The 23028-nt window shown below is 42.8% G+C and overlaps 1 protein-coding gene across 2 annotated transcripts in view; it reads left to right on the top strand.

Moving 5' to 3' along the window:
• The window catches only part of ADAMTSL1 (ADAMTS like 1), a 385347-nt gene that overhangs the window by 317790 nt on the left and 44529 nt on the right, over positions 1-23028 (top strand). For both annotated transcript variants that reach the window (XM_041004529.1, XM_041004530.1), the window contains 2 exons: positions 4865-5044; positions 6865-6999. In XM_041004529.1, coding sequence (XP_040860463.1) covers positions 4865-5044; positions 6865-6999 — 315 coding nt within the window. The remainder of the gene's footprint in view (positions 1-4864; positions 5045-6864; positions 7000-23028) is intronic.

The following is a 23028-nucleotide window of genomic DNA, read 5'->3' as shown; positions in this document are numbered from 1 at the left end:
GCAGAACACTGTGGCATTGCAAAGATAAATCACAAGGGGACAAAGCAAACACAGGTTCTTTTCTTTTCCTTCAAAAAAGGAGAATCATACCAGGAAGTCCAGAGTAAGGAGCCTCTCCAAGTAACAGATCATCAAGAACACAGATTTGGACTTTGTGTTGGGGTATACTGGGTTTTCCTGTCACTTTTCCGACATTTGTGTCTATAGAACATGCCATTGCAACACAGTAAAAATAGGGTAGAAAAATCTACAACCTGACAGGGCTTCTCAGCAAGGCCAGGACAAAGGAATTCTAGAAACTTTCCTGCTAACAGCAATCTTGGTATAACAATTACAGCAGAAATGTTAATTCTTTTTTAAAATTAGATTTATTTAATTTATTTGATGCTGATTACAGGGTTGACCAGGGTAGGAAGGATCGAGGATCAGGGAAAAGTGGGTGAAATCATTGCTTCCTAATTCTCCATTTCTTCTTGTCCCAAGAGAAAGGGAGAAGCACACCCAGCCTCCAAAATGTCCCAGTACCCAGAAATGAGGAACCACCACCCAGTATCTACCCAGGGCCGTGACGTGGTACAAGTTGTGAAGGTTCTGATCAAGTGGTTTGAACAGTTTTGAAATGCTGGTCGATTTCGCCAATCCAGGGGTGAGGCAACCCTCCCAGTGTCCATTGGCTGCCATACTGGACATCAAGTCTCCATTTGCCCAGATTTTTGTTGTCATTTGCTAGGGTAGTTGTCTAATTTGCTCTGTTTTCCTTTCTCTACAACATTTCCAAACGGGTTGCCATATTCTCCATGTACATCCACTATGACACCTTTTTTACTTGCAGACAGGACCAAGGACCAAGGTCAGAAGTGTTGGCAGTTCAGAAATCAAAACACAACAGCTCAGATTTTCTCTAAAGAAGCAATCTGATACAATGGCAAGCAGTAGTGTACAGGAAAGTACTTCAGAAAGGTTGCAGAGGGATAGATGTTGTATCGTGATGATTTAAGCCACCTCTTGGGATGCCTGTGTCCCACACAGAAGTGCTGAGTTAGTCCTGCCTCTGTCCGATCCAGCATCCCACTAGTGCAGACACTGGAGACAGCAGAGATTATTCAATTATTTGGATCCCTACTATCACCCTGGCACAGCTCTAGGTGTTGCAGACTTTTAGGAAGGAACCATGGGAAGAAATCTGTCTTTCTGTCTCCCCTCTTCTCCTTACCCCTTCCACTTCTCTGCCTCTCTCCTTATTCTCCCTTTCTCTGTCATCCTGCTTTTCAGATAATTGTTTTTAAATTACCATTTTTTTAAAATTTGTAGAAATTTTAATTAAAGATAAGTTTATTTTGGTGCCACAAATTTCAAAATCTGTATAATTTTTCATAATGTTCATTTCACATGACCTTTTATAGAGCTTCATATATGTATACATTCCAAAACTATTTTGTAACAAAATAAACTTATCTTTTAACTATATTTTCCATGAACCTTTTGAGTACTCTTGCATTTGTTAAGATGGATGCCTCAGGGTAGGTTTCCACTTGCCATTGGTGAGTCACTGATTGGCCATGGAGTAGAGATTAGGGGAACCAGGACTTTCCCCCATGTAATCATTCAAGGCCCCAAGCTAAGGCGATTTTAGACAGATTTCTTGAGTCTCTTTGAGTGTGATTTTTCTTATCTATAAAATAAATAATATGCATAATATGATTGTGGAAAATAAGTGTCTATATAGATGAACTATTCGGCTCATAGAAACTGGTTAGTGTTATTTCTTCCTCTAATGTGTTTACAATGTGTTTGCCTAGCTTGGTACCATCTCAATGTCAAGGTCTTGTGAATGTCCATATCAGGCAAAAATTTCTACTCAAGGGATTCTGTGGCACATTCAGTGGCTGGGGACATTTTCTAAAACATGATTATCTCTTGAAAAACAAAAAAGGACATTTCTATGATGTCTCTATTTTTCTTGGTCTGTGAGTATGTTTGTAGTGCCCGAGACCACACTGAAGGCAAAGGCTGTAATTCCAAAGCATCATGTTAATGTTGTCCTCTGCCTGAGGCCGGTAGTCCCAGGCAGAAGTGCCCAAAGTGAAAGCCTGCCAGCAGTGCTCCCAGCAGCAAACTTGTGATGCAGTTGTCTGCTTGAGTGTGATGGGGGCTTGCTGAAAGAACAGGTTAGAAAGAATTCCTAACTAATTTCCTTTTCTTTGGGACCACTGTGCTATATGAATGTGTCCCCACTTTTACCAGAGTTGTCAGTTACTTCTTCCTCTCATTGTTGTCCTAAACATCTCCATGTGTCCCATGAACCTTCCACAGTCACATTCCCAGGGCCAAACAGTTCATAAGAGGGAGGACTTTGTGTAGACCCCTTGCCCTGACTAATCCTGATATTATCGGGACAAAAAGAGCAAAAAAGGGAAGCTTACAAGAAGTTCCAGGGCAGTAAGAAACATCCTCCACGTCCCTGCTCTTCTCTGGTCCTCCTCAGTCCCTCCTTGCCTGCCTTCTCGTTTGTACCCCACCTGTCTGACACCTTGTCTCTGTCACTGTCATTGCCGTCTTTCTCCCCCTATTTCTTTCATTGCAGGCTGCCCTGCAGGAGTGCAGGTTAGTGGGCCCGGCGCTGTGGCGCAAGTGGTTAAAGGTCCTCGCCTTGCACGCCCGGGATCCCATATGGGCGCCGGTTCTAATCCCGGCAGCCCTGCTTCCCTTCCAGCTCCCTGCCTGTGGCCTGGGAAAGCAGTTGAGGACGGCCCAAAGCTTTGGGAACCTGCGCCCACGTGGGAGACCCAGAAGAGGCTCCTGGCTTCGGATCGGCATAGTATCGGCCCGTTGCGCTCACTTGGGGAGTGAATCATCGGACGGAAGATCTTCCTCTCTGTCTCTCCTCTCTGTATATCCGCCTTTCCAATAAAAAAATAATAAAAATAAATCTTTAAAAAAAAAAAAAAGAATGCTTTAGTGAGCTGTAGGGAGGCGCAGCAGGAACCTTGGACTTTACTGCGTGAGCACAGGCAGGCATGGACAGTGTTCCCTCCCTGCTCACTCAGCACCTCTGGTTGCTGGAACTAGTACCTGGTTAGTCCAGGTCGCTTGCTCCAAATCAGCCTTTACTTTCTGCAGGGGACTTTATACTGGCTGTCCATAGCTACCCCTCTGAGGAGCATGCCCACTGCACATGCTTCATTTCAAGGAGCTATTCACAGAAAAAGGGATGAACACTTGCAAAGACTGATGGGTCCTAATTTTTCCTTGTGCCTTCCAAAGAAATGATTAGAAGTCTTCAATTTCACTTGTCAGAGATTTTTCTCTTAAGTGTGCTAGATTTAAGAAGCAAAACAAAACACCAATGAAAACAGCTGTGTCCCCAGCCCAAGCTGGCAGGGCAGGCACCGTGATGCTCTTGCTCTCCCTAGTGGTACTGCAATGAAAAAGCAGGTTTTCTGTCTGTCACCTGTATCCGTTCTCCAGGTGTGTGTAGAGGTGAAGCCAGTCCTGCCCCTCTCATGCGCTAGAGCATCAACTATCACATCATGTGAGCTGAACTGCTGTCTTAACTTTCCCTGCCATGACAAGGCGTAGTACCTGAGTGCCCTCTCAGTAGCCCTGCCTGCCTTCCTCTACCCTAATTCAAGAACAAGAAGCAGATACATGGACAACTCCTTCAAGACGCCCACGGCCCCAGGAGTGACTGACCATGCAAAATCCAGCTCCATCTCAGGGGAAGCCCTGGACTTCAATGGCTCATTCATCTATTCTTGACTGTGACCCCATTCACCAGCATTTGTCATTTTACACATGCCCTGGTGCTATCACAAAGCTCCATGAGTAAACTGTGAGCTGGATCAGCAGGCTGGGAGTGTGAGGAATGGGGTTTTGTGCTCTCTGGAGACCTGTGAGTCATTGCCACAGATGTTCAGTCTCCCAGCTCTCTGGGAGCCTGGCCCTGCGTGAAGCCCCCCATGAGGACGTTGTGGGGAAGATTGTCCTAAACTACAGCCTGCTTACCAGCAAGTCAACCACTTCCCAAGAAACAGAGGCCATCCCAAGAGCACGCAACCTGACTTCCAAAGACATGAGCACACAGTCTTTCCACTGCATCGCTGGGATAGTGACCTTGGGTGTGCAGAGGGCAGAGTGCTTTGTTCCTGTCCCTTTGCTGTAGGGCTCCCAGAATATGAGAGTCTCATATTCTGAAAAGATATAAGGATGTTTTCTACAGAATGTCAGCAGAGTCCAGCAGCTTTCATCTGGCCAGTTCATATTTTAACTTTTTTTTATAAAAATAGTTGTATACAGAAAAGTACACATATCAGAAAGTAAACACTGCCCACCCGACAAGGCCCAGAACCACACCTTTGTCCCCTGTCTGTCACAGCCCTTCCCATTCATCTTCCCTTCTCGGGGAGTCACCCCCTGAGTACCAGCAACATGCATTCTGTTGCCTGTTCTTGTTTTTACTCCCAGATTTTGGCATTGCAGCATGTACATTGCTTACCCAGCATTCTGTTTGTTTCACACAGTTGTACAGTCTTTGTTTCTATGGGTAAATGCCCTCGGTTCATTTTTATAATGTGCTTCTTCCAAAGAGTTGGTGTGCTCTCTTTCCACTTTACCAAGGGTCCTTACCAAGCTATTTTTGCTTCCTCCACTTTTAACCAGCCTCCTCCTTCCTGCTCCACCAGTGTCAACGTCAAAAGATCTAGAGACAACCAAAAGGTCTAAGGCATTATTTAGCTTGGCCAAAAGCTGCGAGAATTCGCCTGTCCAGATGCTTCCTGTGCAGCAGCCCCAGGGAGAATGAGCTAGAGCCTCCCTGAGTCCACCAGAAAGTGTTTGGTTCATGTGTTCATTTTTCTCTTCCTAGGTGTACCTGAAGCTGAACTCACATGGTACAGGAATAAAAGCAAGCTTGGCTCCCTTCACCATCTACATGAGGGCTCCTTGCTGTTGGCGAATGTATCCACCTCGGATCAGGGCATGTACTCCTGCAGGGCAGCCAATCTTCATGGGGAGCTGATGGAGAACACCCAGCTGCTAATCCTAGGTGAGTGCCATGAGTTGCTGCTGATGAACCTTGCTGGGGATGGATGCCTAACTCACCCTCTGCCTCCTCGCACCCTGACCCAATAAAGGACATCAAAGTTAAAAGCTTCATCACCTGCCTCCTCCTTTCCTACAGCCATATGATGGAAAAACAGACTTTGGGCCAAGCACAAACCCTGAATTTCCCTCTTATGAACTGTGTGGCCCTGGGAATATGACTTTGGCCTGCTGAGCCTCCAATGCTGGTCTCTGGAGAGTTCCACCAAATGAGAATTGTCCCCTTGCACAGGTCATGCAGGGGTCTCCTGTAGAGGTGACAGCACTGAAACAATTATTCTGAACTCGTATGCTAAAACTTCTTGGACAGTCAGAAGCCATGGACCCTTCCTCCCAGAGAAATCTGTATGTGCACAATTTTTTATATAAATCCAGGAAGCTCATAGTTGATCTGGTCTATGTAAATCTCCTTATGCAACCCCACAAACAAGGAATCCCTCCATGAACAAAGAATCTAGGATACTTCCTAGAATAATATTATACTTTAAAAATGCAATTGAAGGCTATAGCTCTCCAGCTGTTACCCAGTGCTAAGCTTCACCCATTTTACCAACTGTAATCATTTTTGCATTCAGAACTAGTGACCCAGGGTTTTTTTTGTCTGAGAAGTTTATTTTGTTTATATTATTGTCCATGATATGGTTTTATATATCTAGGGATTGGCCCTCTACATCCTATTCCTCCCTCCCCCTTCTCTGCCCTTCCTTCACTGTTTTTATGTAATCCTCCCCTGTTGCCTTTGCTAACAGAAAAGACTAAGGTGGTAACTGCTGCTGTGGTTTTGTTCATGAACTCTGTGTGTTATTAGCCCTTTTATAACTGCATTCCAACTCTATTACACTGTGACCATGAACAAGGAGTTTGAAGAGTCATCTTCATTTTAATCCAGCTGAATTTAGGGGACAGGGTGCTGCAAAAAGGCAATGACCATCAGGGTCGCTCTGGAGCGCTTCCCCCCAAAACAACAACAACAACAAAATTAGAATAGATAGACAGAGAACAACAAGGGAAGCTTAGAACCAGACAGGAAATGGTCAGCGTGAACTCATACATACCTTACTAGGTAGGACACAAAAATTAGTTACTCCTCACTAAGTTATTGAAGATTTCTTTGCACACCCCTCCTAAAACTGTTCCACACCTCAACTGTTGACATATGCCTTGTTAGAGTTATAAGCCAGTTTAGACTATCCTGAAATCTGCCAAGTTCAGCAAAATTATGCTTCAACACTATAAACTGCTAAATACTAAAATGAAAATAGACATGAGACAGCTGAATAGTACCCTATAGCCATTTTAAGGTATATAGCAGCCGGTTCTGTATATAAACTGAAATTGAAATGTCAGTGAAGTAGTCACTGGATGTGGTTAAGAACTTGCATTTTTTTAACATTAGTTACTCAATACCATGCCAATTAACTCCATAATGTTGTAAATTGTTGTTGATGTTGTGTTGGGGCTTTTAATTGATCGGGATGATATTCTGCCTTCAGACCAGAGATGGTCTCCCCAAGAAACCGTTGAATTTATCTGGACAATAAGATGCTGGACTCCATGCTTGGTACATGCTTGCAATTAAAGATTCTTGACTGAATTTGAACTGTAATACTTCAACAAGGTGGAGGAATCCACCATGAGGGGGAGGGCATGGGGAGGGCATGGGGGAAACCCAGAGCCTATGAAACTGTGTCACATAATGCAATGTAATTAATAATAATGAAAAAAACAGCATAGTCTTTAACCTAATTCACTATCTTCTCCCAGATCCCCCACAAGTCCCTACACAATTGGAAGATATCAGGAACTTGCTTTCAGCCACTGGACCGAACCTTCCTTCAGTTCTGACATCTCCTCTGGGAACACAGCTGGTCCTGGATCCTGGGAATTCTGCTCTCCTTGGTGAGTCCAACCCTGTGAAACATTGGGCAGAAGTCCAGAGCTGGACAGGATTTATGGTTGGGTGACTGCTTGCAGGTGGGAGGGAGGCAGCAGCAGCAGGGGGTGGCCAACAGGAAATCACTAAATTGCCTACAGAATCCAGACTCACCAGTGGAAACTTGGCTGACGTTCCACATGAGGTGAGTGCAGTTCTTAGTCTGGACTCTATAGCTTGTCTAGGCTCCAGTATGGCTCTTCTCTGCATCCTCTTGGGCTGAAGCCATGGTCCATATCCTCAAGGTCAGGTTGACTCACTGGACTTGGAGAAAAACACAGCAGTAAAAATGGCTCCTGGACCCCTGTGCTTTTGTAACCACTCTCCTGTACTCCTCCTTGCCTCCTCCCACCTACATCATAGCTATAATCAGCTTGCAAGAAGAAAGCTGCAATATTGGCACCGTCCAAAAGCCAGATTTCGGTTGAAGCCAGCCTTCTATAGGTAGAGCCTGAAATCATTTCAGACAAACTCCACAAGGAAGCATTGAAATAATTTCACCAGGTGTAGCCCCTTTGATGTTTGTCATTGGAAATATTCATCAAGTTATTGCCTGTGTTCCTTGTGCTCTGTTAGTAAGGAGCTGCACACAGGTATTCCAGTCATCATTCCAGAAACATGGAGATGCCAACAAAACCTTCACATTAACTGTGGAGAGGTCATGGTGGAGGAGAAGCCTTCTGCCCTCCCTTCCACAGGCCTGTTTATATATGGGGGGAGAGAGTATTTGAGAAATCCATCTATCTTCCTTTTAATTGTGCTGTGAACCTGGGACCTAAAGCTAATATTGAAGAAAAAAATGTTAAGAGAAATCTCCATGCTAACTCCTGTGACTGCAAATGTTGATAGCAGTAGCAATGATTATTCTCAAGGCTCAAAGCGTGAAGTTTTCTCTTGTACCTGCCAACTAGCAAGCAGCAAGAAGCCAAAAGGCTCCCATCACATTGATATATTGGTGATGACGTCTTCCCTCCATGGGGCCTAGAATCTTTAAGAAAGTTTGCCTTTAGTTTTTATTCTGAAAGTAGCCCAGAGTCCACACTGTTTATCAGCATGTGCATGTAGACAAATCTTTTTTTCTGAGATAAAATTAAGACACATCTACAGTAAGTAGTAATGTTTCTCATCATTTGCACAAACTTGGTGCTACTTTTCCAGATCATGTTTATTATAATTCATAGAAGTTTTGACTTGTATGTTTTCCTTGGTTTTCGAATGGTGAACTTATTCCATGTTAAGTGTGTACATTTGTGAACATCTCTCTTTAGTTGCATCACAATGAGAAATCATCTTAAGCATTAACCATAACATGGTCACTAGTAAGTATGCAGCAATTGCTTATTCTAAAGTTAAATCACTCTTCTGGGTCATTCAGGTGCCATTCAGCAGCCATTTGGCATGCTGGAACAGTTAACCTGTTCACAGTTTTCTGAAATAGCTCTCCTTTCTCCCTTATTCTGGAATAATATTTTGTCTCATTTTAACTGTGGGCTGTAAGAATTTATTGTGCCTTCTGCTGCTGCATTCCACTGCTGCTTTATGGTGCTTTGTTACCTTAGGCTGGTATTTAAATCTAAGAGACACCTTAATATCCCAGCCCACATCCAGACAGCCCTATCTGACTGAGACGGTGAGTCAGTATTCATAAACGCCCTGGCCATAACTGCCTGGGCAAAATGCACTCTAGCAGTGGCTGTCAGTGTCACATGGACTTGTAGAGATGAACTAGTGAATGATGTCAACAAGCAGGACTCTGAGAAGTTGAGACAGACCAGAACCTCACGCTAATACTTTGGAACCAAATCCAAAAGGAGGTGGGAATTAACTAGGCAGAAGAGAAAGGAGATGATTATTCGAGGTGTGGTAGATGCCATGAATCCTGAGATGAAAATGTGCAAGATGTATATCAGACATCTGGTATGTTCTGAAGCAGCCATAAACCATGGCTGGTTTTTGACTGGTGACAGGCAGGCAGCTCAAATGGGCTAGGAAGTAGGCAGTCAGTGCATACAAGCCTCAGCCAGAGCCTGTCCACTCCGCTTAGATCAGTTTCTCACAGCAGCCATGCTAACACCCTGCCTCCATCTTGAGTTCCACCTGCTGGTGACTCATCCTGATACGCTTGCCCACTTGCTCCCATTTGGATAGGCCCTGATCCCTGGCTGTATAGCTGGTCCTTTTTAGATGGCAGTGTGTACCCTGGGTGCAAGAAGTAGTCCAGAGAGGTGGTTTTGTGTAGGGTTTCTAAGAAATCAGAATGAGTGGTATCAAATTGTAGAGGGTCCCAAACACTAAAGAGGCAGATCTACTACATGAGGAATGTTGACAAACCTTTAGGGGGATTCTGAATAAGGAAATGATACTGTATAAAGTTATGTTTCAAGAGAATTAGCCTGATATTCCATAGGAATAATCAAGAGTGGGAGTGATTTAATGAAGAAACATTGTTTTCAGGATAACACACTGAAGACGAAGATGGAAGTATGTAGTAAAGACACCCCTAATCAGTCATGAGGCTGGTTTTCACTCAGCCTGGGCACTGCCTTGGAATTTGTTTCAGCATTCACGCCAAGTCTGGTGACAGTTGATACGCAAGATGAAAGCCATTTGCCAATCCTGTGACAGCCCTTAGTGGCATGATTCTGGTGTGTGTGTTTCTCTGTGTATGAGGCTAACTGGCTCTAACAGATTAGGCAACTTCATGATTCTGGGCGCAGGCACAGTAAACTTCATGCTTTCATGGGAGGAAAGGGAAAAGGCAGAGATAGGGTACTTTTAACACCATGTATCAAAGTGAACTCTTCTTCATTAACAGTTGAGACTTGAGATTCCCAATGGGGAATTCTATTCTCGAAAAGCCTGTTTTTGTTATCAAGCATCCTACTATTGATTTCATTTCAAGCCACAGCTATAGCCTTCATGAAGGAGTGTTGATTGAGCAATGCTTGTATGGGCCCATCTGGGCCTCCCTTTCTGTAGCTATAAAATGAAAATTTGGAACTTACAAGTCCCTTGTTATTTTCACATACTTAACAATGTTACTTAGACATGGAAAATGTCCAGTGGGTACTCGGATGTGCTGAGTAGACCCAAGCTAGGTAGATCCATTGTCCTAGGCATGACAGATAGTTATTCTTCCTTGGCTCTAACCATCCTTTCTGCAGGCAGGTCAGAACTGTGCCAAGTGCTCTGGGAGGCAAGGCTGCCTTTGGTGGTCCTATCTTAAGCCAATACTCCACAGAGCCCCCTTCCAGACCAGCAGCTTCTCAGGAATCCCTGCATCACTTAAACCTTTTTGCAGCCTTCAAGTAAAGACTTTTTGGCTGCAAAAGACTAAAAGGTCTCACAATATTCATTTATAGACATTAGCATTTATGAAATAATTTTATTGGAGTTTTTTAAAGATTTCTTTCTATTGGACAGTCAGCTATACAGAGAGGAGAGACAGAGAGGAAGATCTGTCCAATTGATTCACTCTCCAAGCAGCCACAACAGCTGAGCTAAGCCAATCCATCTGGATGAGAAGCAGGGCCACCAGGATTAGAACCAGCCACCATGTGGGATCCTGGTACATGTGAGGTGAGGACTTGAGCCACTAGGCTATCATGCCAGGCCCTTTTTGGAGTTTTATTATGAGAATAATACACCTTCACTGTAGAACAATTAAAAATAGGGGCCCGGCGCGATGGTACAGTGGTTAAGGTCCTCGCCTTGCACGCCCAGGGATCCCAAATGGGCGCCAGTTCTAATCCCGGCAGCCCCGCTTCCCATCCATCTCCCTGCTTGTGGCCCAGGAAAGCAGTTGAGGACGGCCCAAAGCTTTGGGACCCTGCACCCACGTGGGAGACCCGAAAGAGGCTCCTGGCTTCGGATTGACTAAGCTCCAGCCATTGCGGCCGCCTGGGGAGTGAATCATCGGATGGAAGATCTTGCTCTCTGTCTCTCCTCTCTCTATATCTGCCTTTCCAATAAAAATTTAAAAAAAAAATTTTTTTAATCTTTAAACAATTAAAAATAAAATGGAAATATTTCCTATGATTATCTAATTCTGAGATAACCTGTATAAATGCCTTTTTCCCAGACGTTAGTATTCATATATGTGTATATGTCTTTTACTTAAGGTAAAGACTATACATTGCTTATAACTTGTTTCATTTCATGATGTAAGACAAACAACTTCCCATGTATCTAAATAGTCTTCTGTAATCTCACTTTTAATGTCTGCATTGGCATGGGATTTTGTATCTTATTCAACCAATTCTGTAATTTTGTGTCTTTCGGTTCTTTGTGGCTCCTTATTAAAATAGATATGATGAATATTCTGTTTCCTGAATCCTTGTGTGCATTCCTGTTTGCCTAGGATTAGTTCCTGGAAGTGGAATTACTATGTGAGAAGCTCATATATTTTAGATTTTTTGCTATGTGTGATCAAATTGTCCTCCCAAAAAGATAATGTTTTATCCATTTTCATGCTAATCAGCATTGTATAAGAGTTCCTATTCCTCCAAATTATTATCAATACTAGATACGACTAAAAGTTTATTTTAATTGCTTAATACACAATAGCATTAGCTATATTACAAAGTGTATAAGCCCATTTCCGTTCTTTATATTATATTATTTAATAATTTTGATTTTTTAAAAACATTATTTGCTTATTTGGAATTCAGAGCTCCAAAGAAGGAAATAGGAAGAGAAGAGGGGAGAGCAAGCAAATGATAAAGAGAATGATATTCTGGGTCTACTGGTTCATTCTCCAAATGGATGCAACCACAAGGACAGGGTCAGGCTGAAACCAGGTGCTAGGAGCTTCATCAGGACTTTCCACACAGGGGCCAGGAGCCCAGGAACGTGGCCCATCTTCCAGTGCTTTTCCCAGAGCATTAGCAGGGAGCTGGATCAGAAGTAATGCAGCTATGACACTACTATATAGAAAGCTGGCATCAAAGATGGTACCTTACGCACTATCCCACCAGACTATGCCAATATTTTTTAATTTTAGTAACATTTATCAGTCACATTTTCATTTGTGAATCTTTCAGATTTTTTTTAATGTCTTGGTATTTTTAATTAGATTTTAAGGTACAAATCTATGTATGTAACATTTCTGATAATTTGATAGTTGATTTACAATAACTAGTACACACTTAAGCTGAAAATGTTTGTTTTGATAAATGTACACACATGTTTACCACCACAACCAAGAACATGTTCCTCATCTCCCAAAGCTATGTCTGTGATTGTTCCCTCAGTACCCATCCCAGACCACTGCCACCTCAACCAGAGTGATTTCTATCAGTATAAATTGGATTGCATTTTCTAGAATGAGATATAAAGGCAATCATATTTTTGGGAAATTTTGCTTCTTTCACTTGAGGAAAAGGTACAAATGTGTTACAACAAATATCAACAGAGCATTTCATTTGACTGCTCATTTGTATTCCTTAGTCTAAATATACTATGCTCATTTCATTTACCTGTAGGGAAATAAAATGGTCATTTCCAGTTCCTAGATATTACAACTAAGGCTTCTATGTCAAATCATCTAAATTAGTATATGAGTGAGTATGTATTCTAATTTCTCTTGACTAAGCATCTGGGAGTAAATGGCTGAGTGTATGGTAGGTGTGCTTTACTGTTTTCAGAAACAACCATTCTTTGTATCCTGATGTGTTTTACTATTTTACAGCTAGTTTTCATTCCCATCAACCATATATGAAAGTTCTAGATTTTCCAAATCCTTTCTGTCAAAACTTGCTCAATTTTTTTACATTTTAGATATTGTACTATGTGCATAGATAGCTCTCATTATGGTTTTAATTTGTATTTTCCTGGTAACTAGTGCTAGTATCTTTTCAGGTGCTTATTCACCATCATAATTTTATTGGTAAAATGTCTTCAGTATTTTAGGATATTTTTACTTGATTGGCTTATTTATTTTTGAATTTTGAGATTTCTTTGTAGACTTTGAATATAGTTCTATCAGATGACTTTCAGATATTTTGTCCTAGTCAACAGCTATATTTTCATTGTTTGGACAGTGTCTTTCAGAGTAGAAGATTTTGATTTTGAGGGAATGTAGTTTATTTTTTTCTGTTATGGGTCATTCCCTTGGTTTTTGGTTTTGAGGAAATGTAGTTTATTCTTTCTGTTATGGGTCATTCCCTTGGTTTTATGTTTAAGAAATGTTTGCCTATCCAAATGTCTCAAAAATGTTCTCCTGTATTTTTCCCTGGAAGTTTTAGAGGCCAGGTCATATGATTAGGTTTCTGATTGACTTGCATTGGTTTTATGTATGGACTTGAGGTGCATATTGAAGTTTGTCTGCATGTATGTGGGTATCCAGCTTCTCTACTACTACAGGTTGAAACGTCATCCTGTACTGATTACCTTTGCACCTGTGGAGATGCAGTTGTTTCAATGGTGAATTTGCCATTTTAAAGTGATAACGCATTCTACGCAGTGTCTTGGTGTTTTGTAAGCTGGCTGGCAGAGACAGGTGCTGTTCCCTCCTGTGAGGATCAGCCCTGGCACAGCTTGTGGGTTTGGGTTCCTTTCCATGCTTAGATAGCCCTTCATATGAATGCACTCATCTGCATCTGCTACAGATGCCCCAGAACACAGTCACACCATTTAGGCACTGATCTGTTGTCCATCGCTGCTCTCCCAATGCAGTGGCCAAGTTGAGTGCTTGCCACAGAGCCCGTGTGACCCTGGAGTTTAAAGTACTTCCTCTCTGACCCTTTACAGAACAAACTCCAGGTCTAGACCCTCCTTTTTAGGCTGTAATGATGCTGAGGTCTACAGTCACACACGATGGTCTCTGAAGAATGCATGCTTTCTACTAAGCCACTGAGACCCATGAGCACAAAGTTCCTGACAAACCCACTAACCACCAAAAACAAAACAAAGCAAAACAAAAAATTGTACAAAACTGAAGAGCATTCTCAGGGCAGTTGGGAAAGAAAAAACTGTGTCCTGACAAAAGCCTCAGAGTTTAGTAAAAATCAGATGGCCCCAGTGGCTCTAGTGAGAAAATAGACAACTGCAGGTGGCTTAAGAAAAGCAGGTCAGGGCCTGGTGCGATGGTGTAGTGGTGGTTAAAGTCCTCACCCTGCACACCCAGGGATCCCATATGGTCACCGGTTCGAATCCCAGAAGCCCCACTTCCCATCCAGCTCCATGTTTGTGGCCTGGGAATGCAGTCAAGGACAGCCCAAAGCCCTGGGACCCTGCACCCACATGGGAGACCCGGAAGAGGTTCCTGGCTCCTGGCTTCAGATTGGCTCAGCTCTAGTCGTTGCAGCCGTTTGGGGAGTGAATCGTTGGACGAAAGATCTTCCTCTCTGTCTCTTCTCCTCTCTGTATATCCACCTTTCCAATAAGAAAACAAACAAAAAAATAAGAAAAACATGTCAGGTCAGGGCCTGTTTTCAGCACGCCTTGCTTAAGTTTGGAACCTGGTTGGGTATTTACAAGAGACACACATCAGGTTCAGCCTACTGCTCTGGTGACATGCTTGCCTTTGTGCCTGTGCAAGCTCTCGTGCTAGGGTCTCACGGACTCTGTACAACATCACGACTGGAGGTATCTGTCCCACTTGCCCCAAGAACACCGGCCTGAACCTTTCCTTGCACCCTGTAGTTTGCCCATGTGAGAGATTTTTACACAGCAAAACCTTGAAAGGAGCCATTGAGCTGGCCCTGCTGCCGTGCTGGGAGCTTGCCAGCACAGCCTCTTGTCAGCACCTGCATGATGCTGTGGGCACGGGATCCACTATATTCAGAGCCCGCATGCACAGCAAGTCCATTTCTAGAGTCCTTCCGGCTTTGGTAAATCCAAGCAGTGAGTAGCAGTAAGCAGCGGTGTTTGCCTTCTGACCACCTAATACAGGCAATTGAGCTTTTCATCTGTTCATTCCCTGCTGAGAATTGCAAATCCCAGCTGGCAGGAAACATAGTTCCAGATGTCTATATGAAGGGCAACAACCATATTGTGGACCAAAAATTTCATATTAAAAAATTAAAAAAAAAAAAAAGCTTTTTCCCCAGCACTGAGGATAAGACTGGGTCACTCCGACAAGTGCAGGTGAGAGAGCTGGGTGCTAGAATATACAGCAGCTAAACCTGAAGTTTGAAGGTAGAACTCAAAGCTTACTCCATCAAAGCAGTAATATGTGTGGGAAATCAGTTTAATAAATGTGCCTACAGAGGCAATGTCTCAAGGACAGGTCACTCCACAGTTATTTACTGGATGTCTGGTCTGTGCCAAGCACCATGCTGAGAGTCAGGGAAACATGGTAGATAAGCGAAACACAAACCCATTCCTCATTCATTCCTTCAAGAAAAGTGAACTGGGCTTGTGTTTACTGTGCATCAGGCACTATCCTACATACTAAGGTTACAACAGTAAACAAATCCTTGTACTTACTGTTGTACAATTTGATACTACTGAGTCTGATGGAAAAACAACTCTTATGGAGGAGAATGGTTAAAAGGGTAAGACCTCAAAAGTTGATAGTATTGGCACAGCAGGTTAAGCTGCAACTTAAGATGCCCACATGGAGTTCCTGGCTCCTGGCATTGGCCTGTCCCACTTACTGTTGTTGTAGACACTTGAGAAGTGAACCACTGGATAAAAGGGCTGTCTGTCACCTGCACTCTCCCTCCTTACCTCTCTCTTTTCCCCCTCCTCCCCATCCCTGCTCCCCTCCCTCTCTGTTTCTTCCTCTGTAACTCTGCATTTCAAATAATTGTAAGATTTATGTTCTTATATCTTAAAAGTTTGCAGGGAGAAGAGGTATTTGGGAAAATAATTATTAAGACAGCTCCCCTTGTCTGACCAGAGAGTGTAAGAAAATTCCATAATACTGAGTGTAAGAAAGTCCTGTGTTGTTCCAAAGTAAGCCAAAGGGAACCAGGAGGGAAGACTTTTCTTTCACAAAGTGAGGTATCAGGGAAGAATAATTCATTCCCAAAGGATGAGTCAAAGTACTCATACAATGAAAATGTTATTATTGAGTTTCTTTGATATTCAGCTCATCCTTGAAAGCAGCAGAGAACAAAACAAATATTTCTCCTCTTACCCAACTTACATTGTAGCAGGGAGAATAGAAACAAGCGTACCATACCATACATTAGAAATTAGAGCTTTGGGGAAACACAAAGGGACCTGGCTACCCATGTGGGAAGGGCTTGCAGGTAAAAATCAAATGGTCAGGAGAGGGCTCAATAAGAAAGTAACCCTTAGCAGAGATATGAACATGAGCTACAGAGCCCTGCACATGCCTGGAGAAAGAGAAAAGGTGTCCCCAGCCCAGGAAGGGCCAGTGCAGAGTTCTTGACATAGGGACATCTCTAGCATGTTCCTCTAACAACAGACAAGCGTGGCTGAAATGCACTCACAAAGGGAGTACATGGGAGGAGAGAAGATCAGAGACGTAACAAGGCAGAGGGCAAATTGTGTAAGGCCTTGTAAATGGTCACATTAAAGCAACTGTAAGAGAAAAATCTATAAATGCCCAAATTCATAAACAGACTCAATATTACATTGAGCATCACGGGGGCTTTTCCAGGATTAGGCAAGGGCAGGCTGAAGTGATTTCTTTTATTGGAAACCATGTGGCCAACAGAATGTTATATAGCTGACTAGTGAAACAGAGGCTTATCAGGCTGGCTCTGAGACAAACCAATATTGCTGATTTAATTTGACTCACATGTGTTGGGCACCTGCTATATCTATCTGGTCCTGAGCTTCTGCAGGCACGTGCCTGGTCATTTCCTTCATCTAGTAAGGGGGTCCCAATTGCACAATAGGTTCACTTGGGGAGATTAAAATAGTACATTCCAATTGACATCAATTAAGTCAGAACCTTTGGAGGCAAGGCTAGGCATCCATACTTTTAAAAATTGCTTCATGGAGCTGGTGTTGCGATGCAATGGGTGAAATCACCATCTGAAATGTCATCTTAAATGGGTGCCAATCATGTTCCAGCTTTTCACCCCTCTCTAATCAAGCTCCCTTGAGAAAGAAGCAGAAGAAGGCTCAAATACTTAGTTCACTCTCACCCATGTGAGAGACTGGGATTAAGCTCCTGGCTTCAACCTGGCTAGCTCCAGCCACCATGGCCATTTGGGGAGTGAATCAACAAGTAGAAGATTGAAAGTTCACTCTCTCACTCTCTCTCTCTCTCTCTGTCTCTTCCTTTCAAATGAATGAATCTTAAAAAATTTGCTTCTCAGCACTGGCATGGGCTTTAAAGTTCTTTTCCCCATCCCTTCCCAAATGTGTAAGAACTAGCGTAGAATAGTGAAATATCATTTAGAATATCTCAGCCTGATATTTAAGCTATTTGCTATTCAGAGCTAGCCACTATTTCTTTCTTTCCATCCTATTCACACTTCAATCCCACCATTCTGGTCAAATATTGTAGTGTGGTACTTTCCATGCTTGATCCTTTTGTGAATTGCTGATCTGAGATACCTTCCCCTTGCCACTTCCTTTTTTCAATCATTTCTAAAGGTCTTCAAGGCCACAGTTTAAGCCTCTGTAAACCCTTGGCATGTCTCAGTTTTGAGTGGTCACTCTCCACTGACTTCTGAAATACCTGCTCCAGACCAGAATTAGGCAAGCATTTTCAGTAAAGACCTCGATAGGAAATATTTTAGGCATTGTGATATATGAAGTCACTGTTGCATCTGTTCCACTCTGCAGGTGGATGGCAAAAGCATCCCTAGGCGATAAACAATTGGATGTGGCTGGGTTATCATTGCACATTATTTACAGAAACTGGATTGGGTTTACATCAGGGCTCAGTTGGCTCCCACCTGCTCTAAGCCACTGATGTGATACACAGCCCATCTTGTTTTATTGGAAGTATATCACAGCTATTTTCTGTGTGGATCTGCTGGGGGAAAGACAGTGCATATTATTAAGGATTTATAATAGGACTTGGGCCTTGGGTTACACGTCTTCTTGACTCATTTCCATCTCTTGCTTCTGATCTGAATGTAGCTTTATCTTCTGTTCCATGTACCTCCACCCTCACCCAACAAAAGCAGATTTCCTGATCCTCCTGTTCAGATAGGATTAAGCACTTCCTGAATCCAAATATGAGGAAATAGACCTAGTGACAGTGAGTGCCCTAGGCCACATCTGTTGGGAAGCCATTTTTCATCCCAAGCTGTTGGAAGACTCAGATCACTACTTCCTTCCTAAAAATAGCCCAGGGAACAGCAAGCTACAATGGTCAAAAGTCAGGTGAAAAGTAATCCACAGTGGGGACCCACCCAAGGGGTGGCAAGGAAAGAGGTACAGAGGAAGGGCAAGTATATCATCAGGTGGATGACCAGGTCACTTAATGAGGAAAAGCAAAGGAAGCAGGTATTTATCCTGACCTTGCTCAAAGAGGTTGAGTTGGCATCTGTTTCCTCTATTCCAGAAGGCTGAGGTTTTATGTCACAAGAAAAATGCTTTTGATTTCCTAAAAAATTGCTTGCAAAGAGAACATGCTTTGCTCTTAACAAAAAAAAAAAAAAAAAACCCAAACAAACAAACAAAAAAAAAAGCAAAAAACTGTTGGTGTACAGTTGTTTATGGTAGTATTTATGTACCTTTGTCTTTTAAAAGTAAAAGTCTAAACTGCAGAACAGAGGTTCTACAGGGACAGCAGCAAGTTCAATGGTACGTATAGAGAAAGACTAAATCAGGATTTCAGAGGGCATTTATGGAGAAGCCACAGGAAGGAGTGTATCAGTCACTTGGACCAGACTACGCATCCATAAATATAAAAAGACACTAGAGCATCAGTGACACCTAAAATAGTTGGGCCGAGAAAGTAAGGCAGTAAATCTCCCTGTTTTGCCTCTGTTCATAACCATAGCAGGCATCCAGGCTTGTGCTTTTTTTTTTTTTAAAACACTCCTGATAGTCAGAAAACAGGGATCTTGGGGAAAAAAAACTGACTCATACTTGCTCCTGTCTTTTCCTGGCATCAGGACACAATTCCCACGCCTGTGTGCCTTCCCCACATCTCACAAGAATGATGCGAATCCGTTCCATGTCCCTGAAACAGACAGGGATTGCATGTCCTTCGGTGGGAAAATGAAGAACTCTACACTTTCCCTAATAAATCCCTGCTGAAGCCTCCAGTGGCTCCTGAAAATACCCACCACTTTTGATCTTTGCTCAGTGTGTTTGTGTGCTACTAGAGTGGCAGTTTTACAGCAATGTCAGAACCCTGAGGCAGACTGTAAACAAAGAAGCAGGATTATTATGGCCTAGGGTCTTGCTGTCGTCAGTGAAAGTTGGCCTAGGTTCCTAGCGTGCTGTATACGGAGCAGAGGACTGGATGCCTCAGTTAGAAGACCTGTTTCTGAATGCCCAGCATCTGGTTCCTCAATTATAAGTAGCAATTCACTCACAGAACTAATTACAGTGAGGGTTGAATGAGATATCTTATGCAAAGTGACTAGTGCTTCACACAAAGTGAACGGTAGTGAAAGTGAATGTTTTTGGCCTATTTCTCTTACTTCCTTATTGAGAATCAGATAATCTCCTTCTCTTGCTCACTGTGGCCTCTCCCAAACTCTCCCTTTGATTATAGGGTTAGAACTTGTTAATGTCATGAATGTAAATTGTCAGGAGACAATAGCCTGTTGCAGAGTTCCTGGTGCCAGGTGCTGGGGAGCAGCAGAGATGCATTTCACTGAAGAAATGATGGGAAAGCAGCAGAAGTCAGTGAGGAAGGGAGAAAGCAAGCATTCAGATTGGCTGCTCTGAATTTATGATGGAAGACCCAAATTCAGTCATCTCCTGGAACTCTTTCCACCTAAGATCTGTGCTACCAGGTCCTTCCCAGGTACCTTGAAAGTTTCTAGGCCAGAGTATCTGGTTCTGTCACTTGGCAACTGTTGCATGACCCTGGGTCAATCATGTAAGTCTCCCTGTCTATAAATGGAGGTTAACACTGCCTGTAGCTCCAGAGCTTTAGAAAGCAGTACATGAAGAAATAGATATGAAGGATTTACAGCCATGCCTCTGCACATAGTGAGTGTTCAAGTAATGCTAGCCAGGGTTATTTTGTGCATTTTCTTGCCATGACCTTCAAGTGGGAACATTAAGCATGACCTTGGAGAGCAGATCCTGGAGGCAAGGGTGCAGATAGGTTCAAGCATAGTATCAGGAGTTTTGGAGTAAGTGCTAAACTGTGGTCAAGTCATATTACCTTTGTGAGTCTCCCTTTCTCATCAGTAAAATGGGTTATTAATCTGCCTCTCAGGATGATTTGAAAATTAAATGAGAGTAAATATGTAAAAGCATTTCATGAGCTTTCAAGTGCTTTGTAAAATTTCATTGTTGTCTTCTTGTTAGGGCTAGACAAGCCCTCTAGAACCCCAAACAGAAGCAAACTCTGGGCCACTGGTGAAACCCTCTCTTCTTGCCAAAAGCCATTTCTGTGCCTATCTGTTGCACACTTGAATCTCTTTAAGTGAAGTTTGGCTGAGAACTAGGAGAGCTAATGTTGACTGTCCTAGAGAGAGTTGTTACTCATGGCGTCTGAGCTCATGGGGAAGGGGGACTTGAGTAGCTCAATGAAGAATACGTGAGACTGGACAGGCCAAGCAAGGAGCAGAGGTAGGATTAGCCTCCCTATCCCTACCTACCCAAGACCAGCCACCATGAGACAAAAGGAACAGAAGGGCAAGCTCCTCTTCCAAGCACAGTGCTTGGTCAGTGAAATCCAAATGCCAGGATCCACTTGGTTTGTTTCTGTGACACTAGTTGACTGTTATGGAATTAAGCTTCAATCAGGATCTTGTCTCCAGTCAGTCACCTGTTAATACAAGTAAGCTTAAACAGTCTGCTGCCTTTTCCTGTGATATATGCTTATAAGTTTGGGAAAGGTTATTTGGCTAACACTGTAGAAATCAAAGGGGGGTTTTCCTCTTCTAAACTTAGATGCATATGAAAAAGAAGAATTACTACACAGCCTTTTTTTTAAAATTTATTTATTTTTTATTGTTAATAACATTGTATTATGTGACACAGTTTTATAGGTGCTTGGACAGCCTTTTTTTTTTAAGATTTATTTATTTTATTACAGTCAGATATACAGAGAGGAGAGACGGAGAGGAAGATCTTCCGTCTGATGGTTCACTCCCCAAGTGACCGCAACTGTTGGAGCAGAGCCAATCTGAAGCCAGCAGCCAGGAGATTCTTCCAGGTCTCCCACACAGGTGCAGGGTCCCAAGGCTTTGGGCTGTCCTCAACTGCTTTCCCAGGCCATAAGCAGGAAGCTGGATGGGAAGTGGGGCTGCTGGGATTAGAACCGGCAACCATTTGGGATCACGGCGCGTGCAAGGCAAGGACTTTAACCACTACACTACCGCGCCAGGCCCGCCTTTTTGTTTCTATACCTGCTGCCTGCTGGTTAATCATTTGGAACTCATGCCCACGCACACACATCTTAACTTCCAGTCCTTTGTGCCCATGAGTACTGATATAAGCTTAAGCCCTGCTTTGTGGCCCCCTTAGGCCTTAAGACCCTAGAGTTAAAAAGCAGCAGAATTAGTTGTACTTTTGTTCCTCAAAGGAAGGGAAAGAAAGTTGTAGTTTGTGGCCTAGGTTCGAACTTTTTTCCTTCAAAAAGATACCTTCCAGGTACCCAAGAAATGGGAGACACTGCTTGCTTATGGGGAGAGGAATCAGATAGCTGAGGGAGAGAGGTATCAAAAAGAATTGTCAAAGCATCCCATCTTCACACCTTTTCAAATCAAGTATTTGAATTAATTGTTCAAATGTAAATGAATAAATGAAATCAAGTTCCATTCCAGAACTATCTCTTGAACATCTACTAAGAACCAAAATTAGTAGATTAGACAAAACACCCTCCTTTTGCTGATAGGAAGGAGACCAAGAGAAATGAGACAGGACCACATTTTTTTTTCTGCTACCATTAAAATCCCAGTAAGGAACATACTGGTAGAAATGGGTTCTGTTTATTGTAATATTTTCATAAGGACTCTGAAGAAACCATTTACCAGGACGTTTTCATTCTGGGTAACATGTAACATTCCTGAAGAAGAATGTTTACTTTCCTTTAAAAACTACACAGCAGCCAAAGGGTGCTTTCTGGCTCTCTACTGTTCCCTACCCACTATGGCCTAGCAAAGCAAACCTTAGAAAGTAGATCAGATGAGAAGGAGGTTAATACCAAGGAAGAGATGATTATAATAATTGCATTCTCATTTGTGAAACATAACCTAGTAAATCTGTCCATGTGCCTAAGGTTCAACTTTCTTTTATCTTTCACATTTAGTACCCTATCTTTCAGAGGTATGTAGAAAGACAAGTTTGACTCCAGAAACAACATTCTGCCAAGCATCTTTTTTATGTAAAAAATCCATTATGAAGTTCGAATTCTGCATTTCTCTATTGCCGATGCCTGCTCTGAAATAATGAGCTCCCTGTACATTTTGTTTCCAAGGAGATAAGACTAAAATTCATTCACAGTTCTTTCTGGAACCTGGCAAGGACCACTGTGTGCAATGTGTGACTCTTTGAAGTGGTATCATGAAAGATAAACCCGCACAAGCCTGTTGTCTGTTGTCCTGCCAGCTGCCTGAGCCCAGAAAAAAGAATGCAGACCCAGAAGAGAATGGCCACAGCATTTGTGTTACAGTAAAGACATTTGTGTTACATTTGTGGTGCAGTAAAGACTCTGCCACTTACCTTCTCTGCTTGTGCCCCTGTTCTCTATCTTGATGAACTTTCCTGGCATCTGATACACTTTCTCAAAGCCATGGTTCAAAGTCAGCCTCATATTCTTAACCCAGAACGTATTAGGGAGATATAGAGGGGACAAGGTGGTTTTACTCGGAGTTTCTGCTAAGCATACTGGGAGAATTTCTAAGATGATACAACTGCAGAGAGAAAAAATTTATAAACAATTGTTGCCAAGGGTAAATGAAACAAAGCAAGACTTTTTTAAGCTT

This window comes from Ochotona curzoniae, unplaced genomic scaffold (genome assembly GCF_017591425.1).
Source record: "Ochotona curzoniae isolate NIBS_2020 unplaced genomic scaffold, NIBS_Ocur_1.0 scaffold_3208, whole genome shotgun sequence".
Lineage (NCBI taxonomy): Eukaryota > Metazoa > Chordata > Mammalia > Lagomorpha > Ochotonidae > Ochotona > Ochotona curzoniae.
The sequence above is the reverse complement of the archived record's forward strand: the minus strand, read 5'-3'. Positions and strand labels throughout refer to the sequence as shown.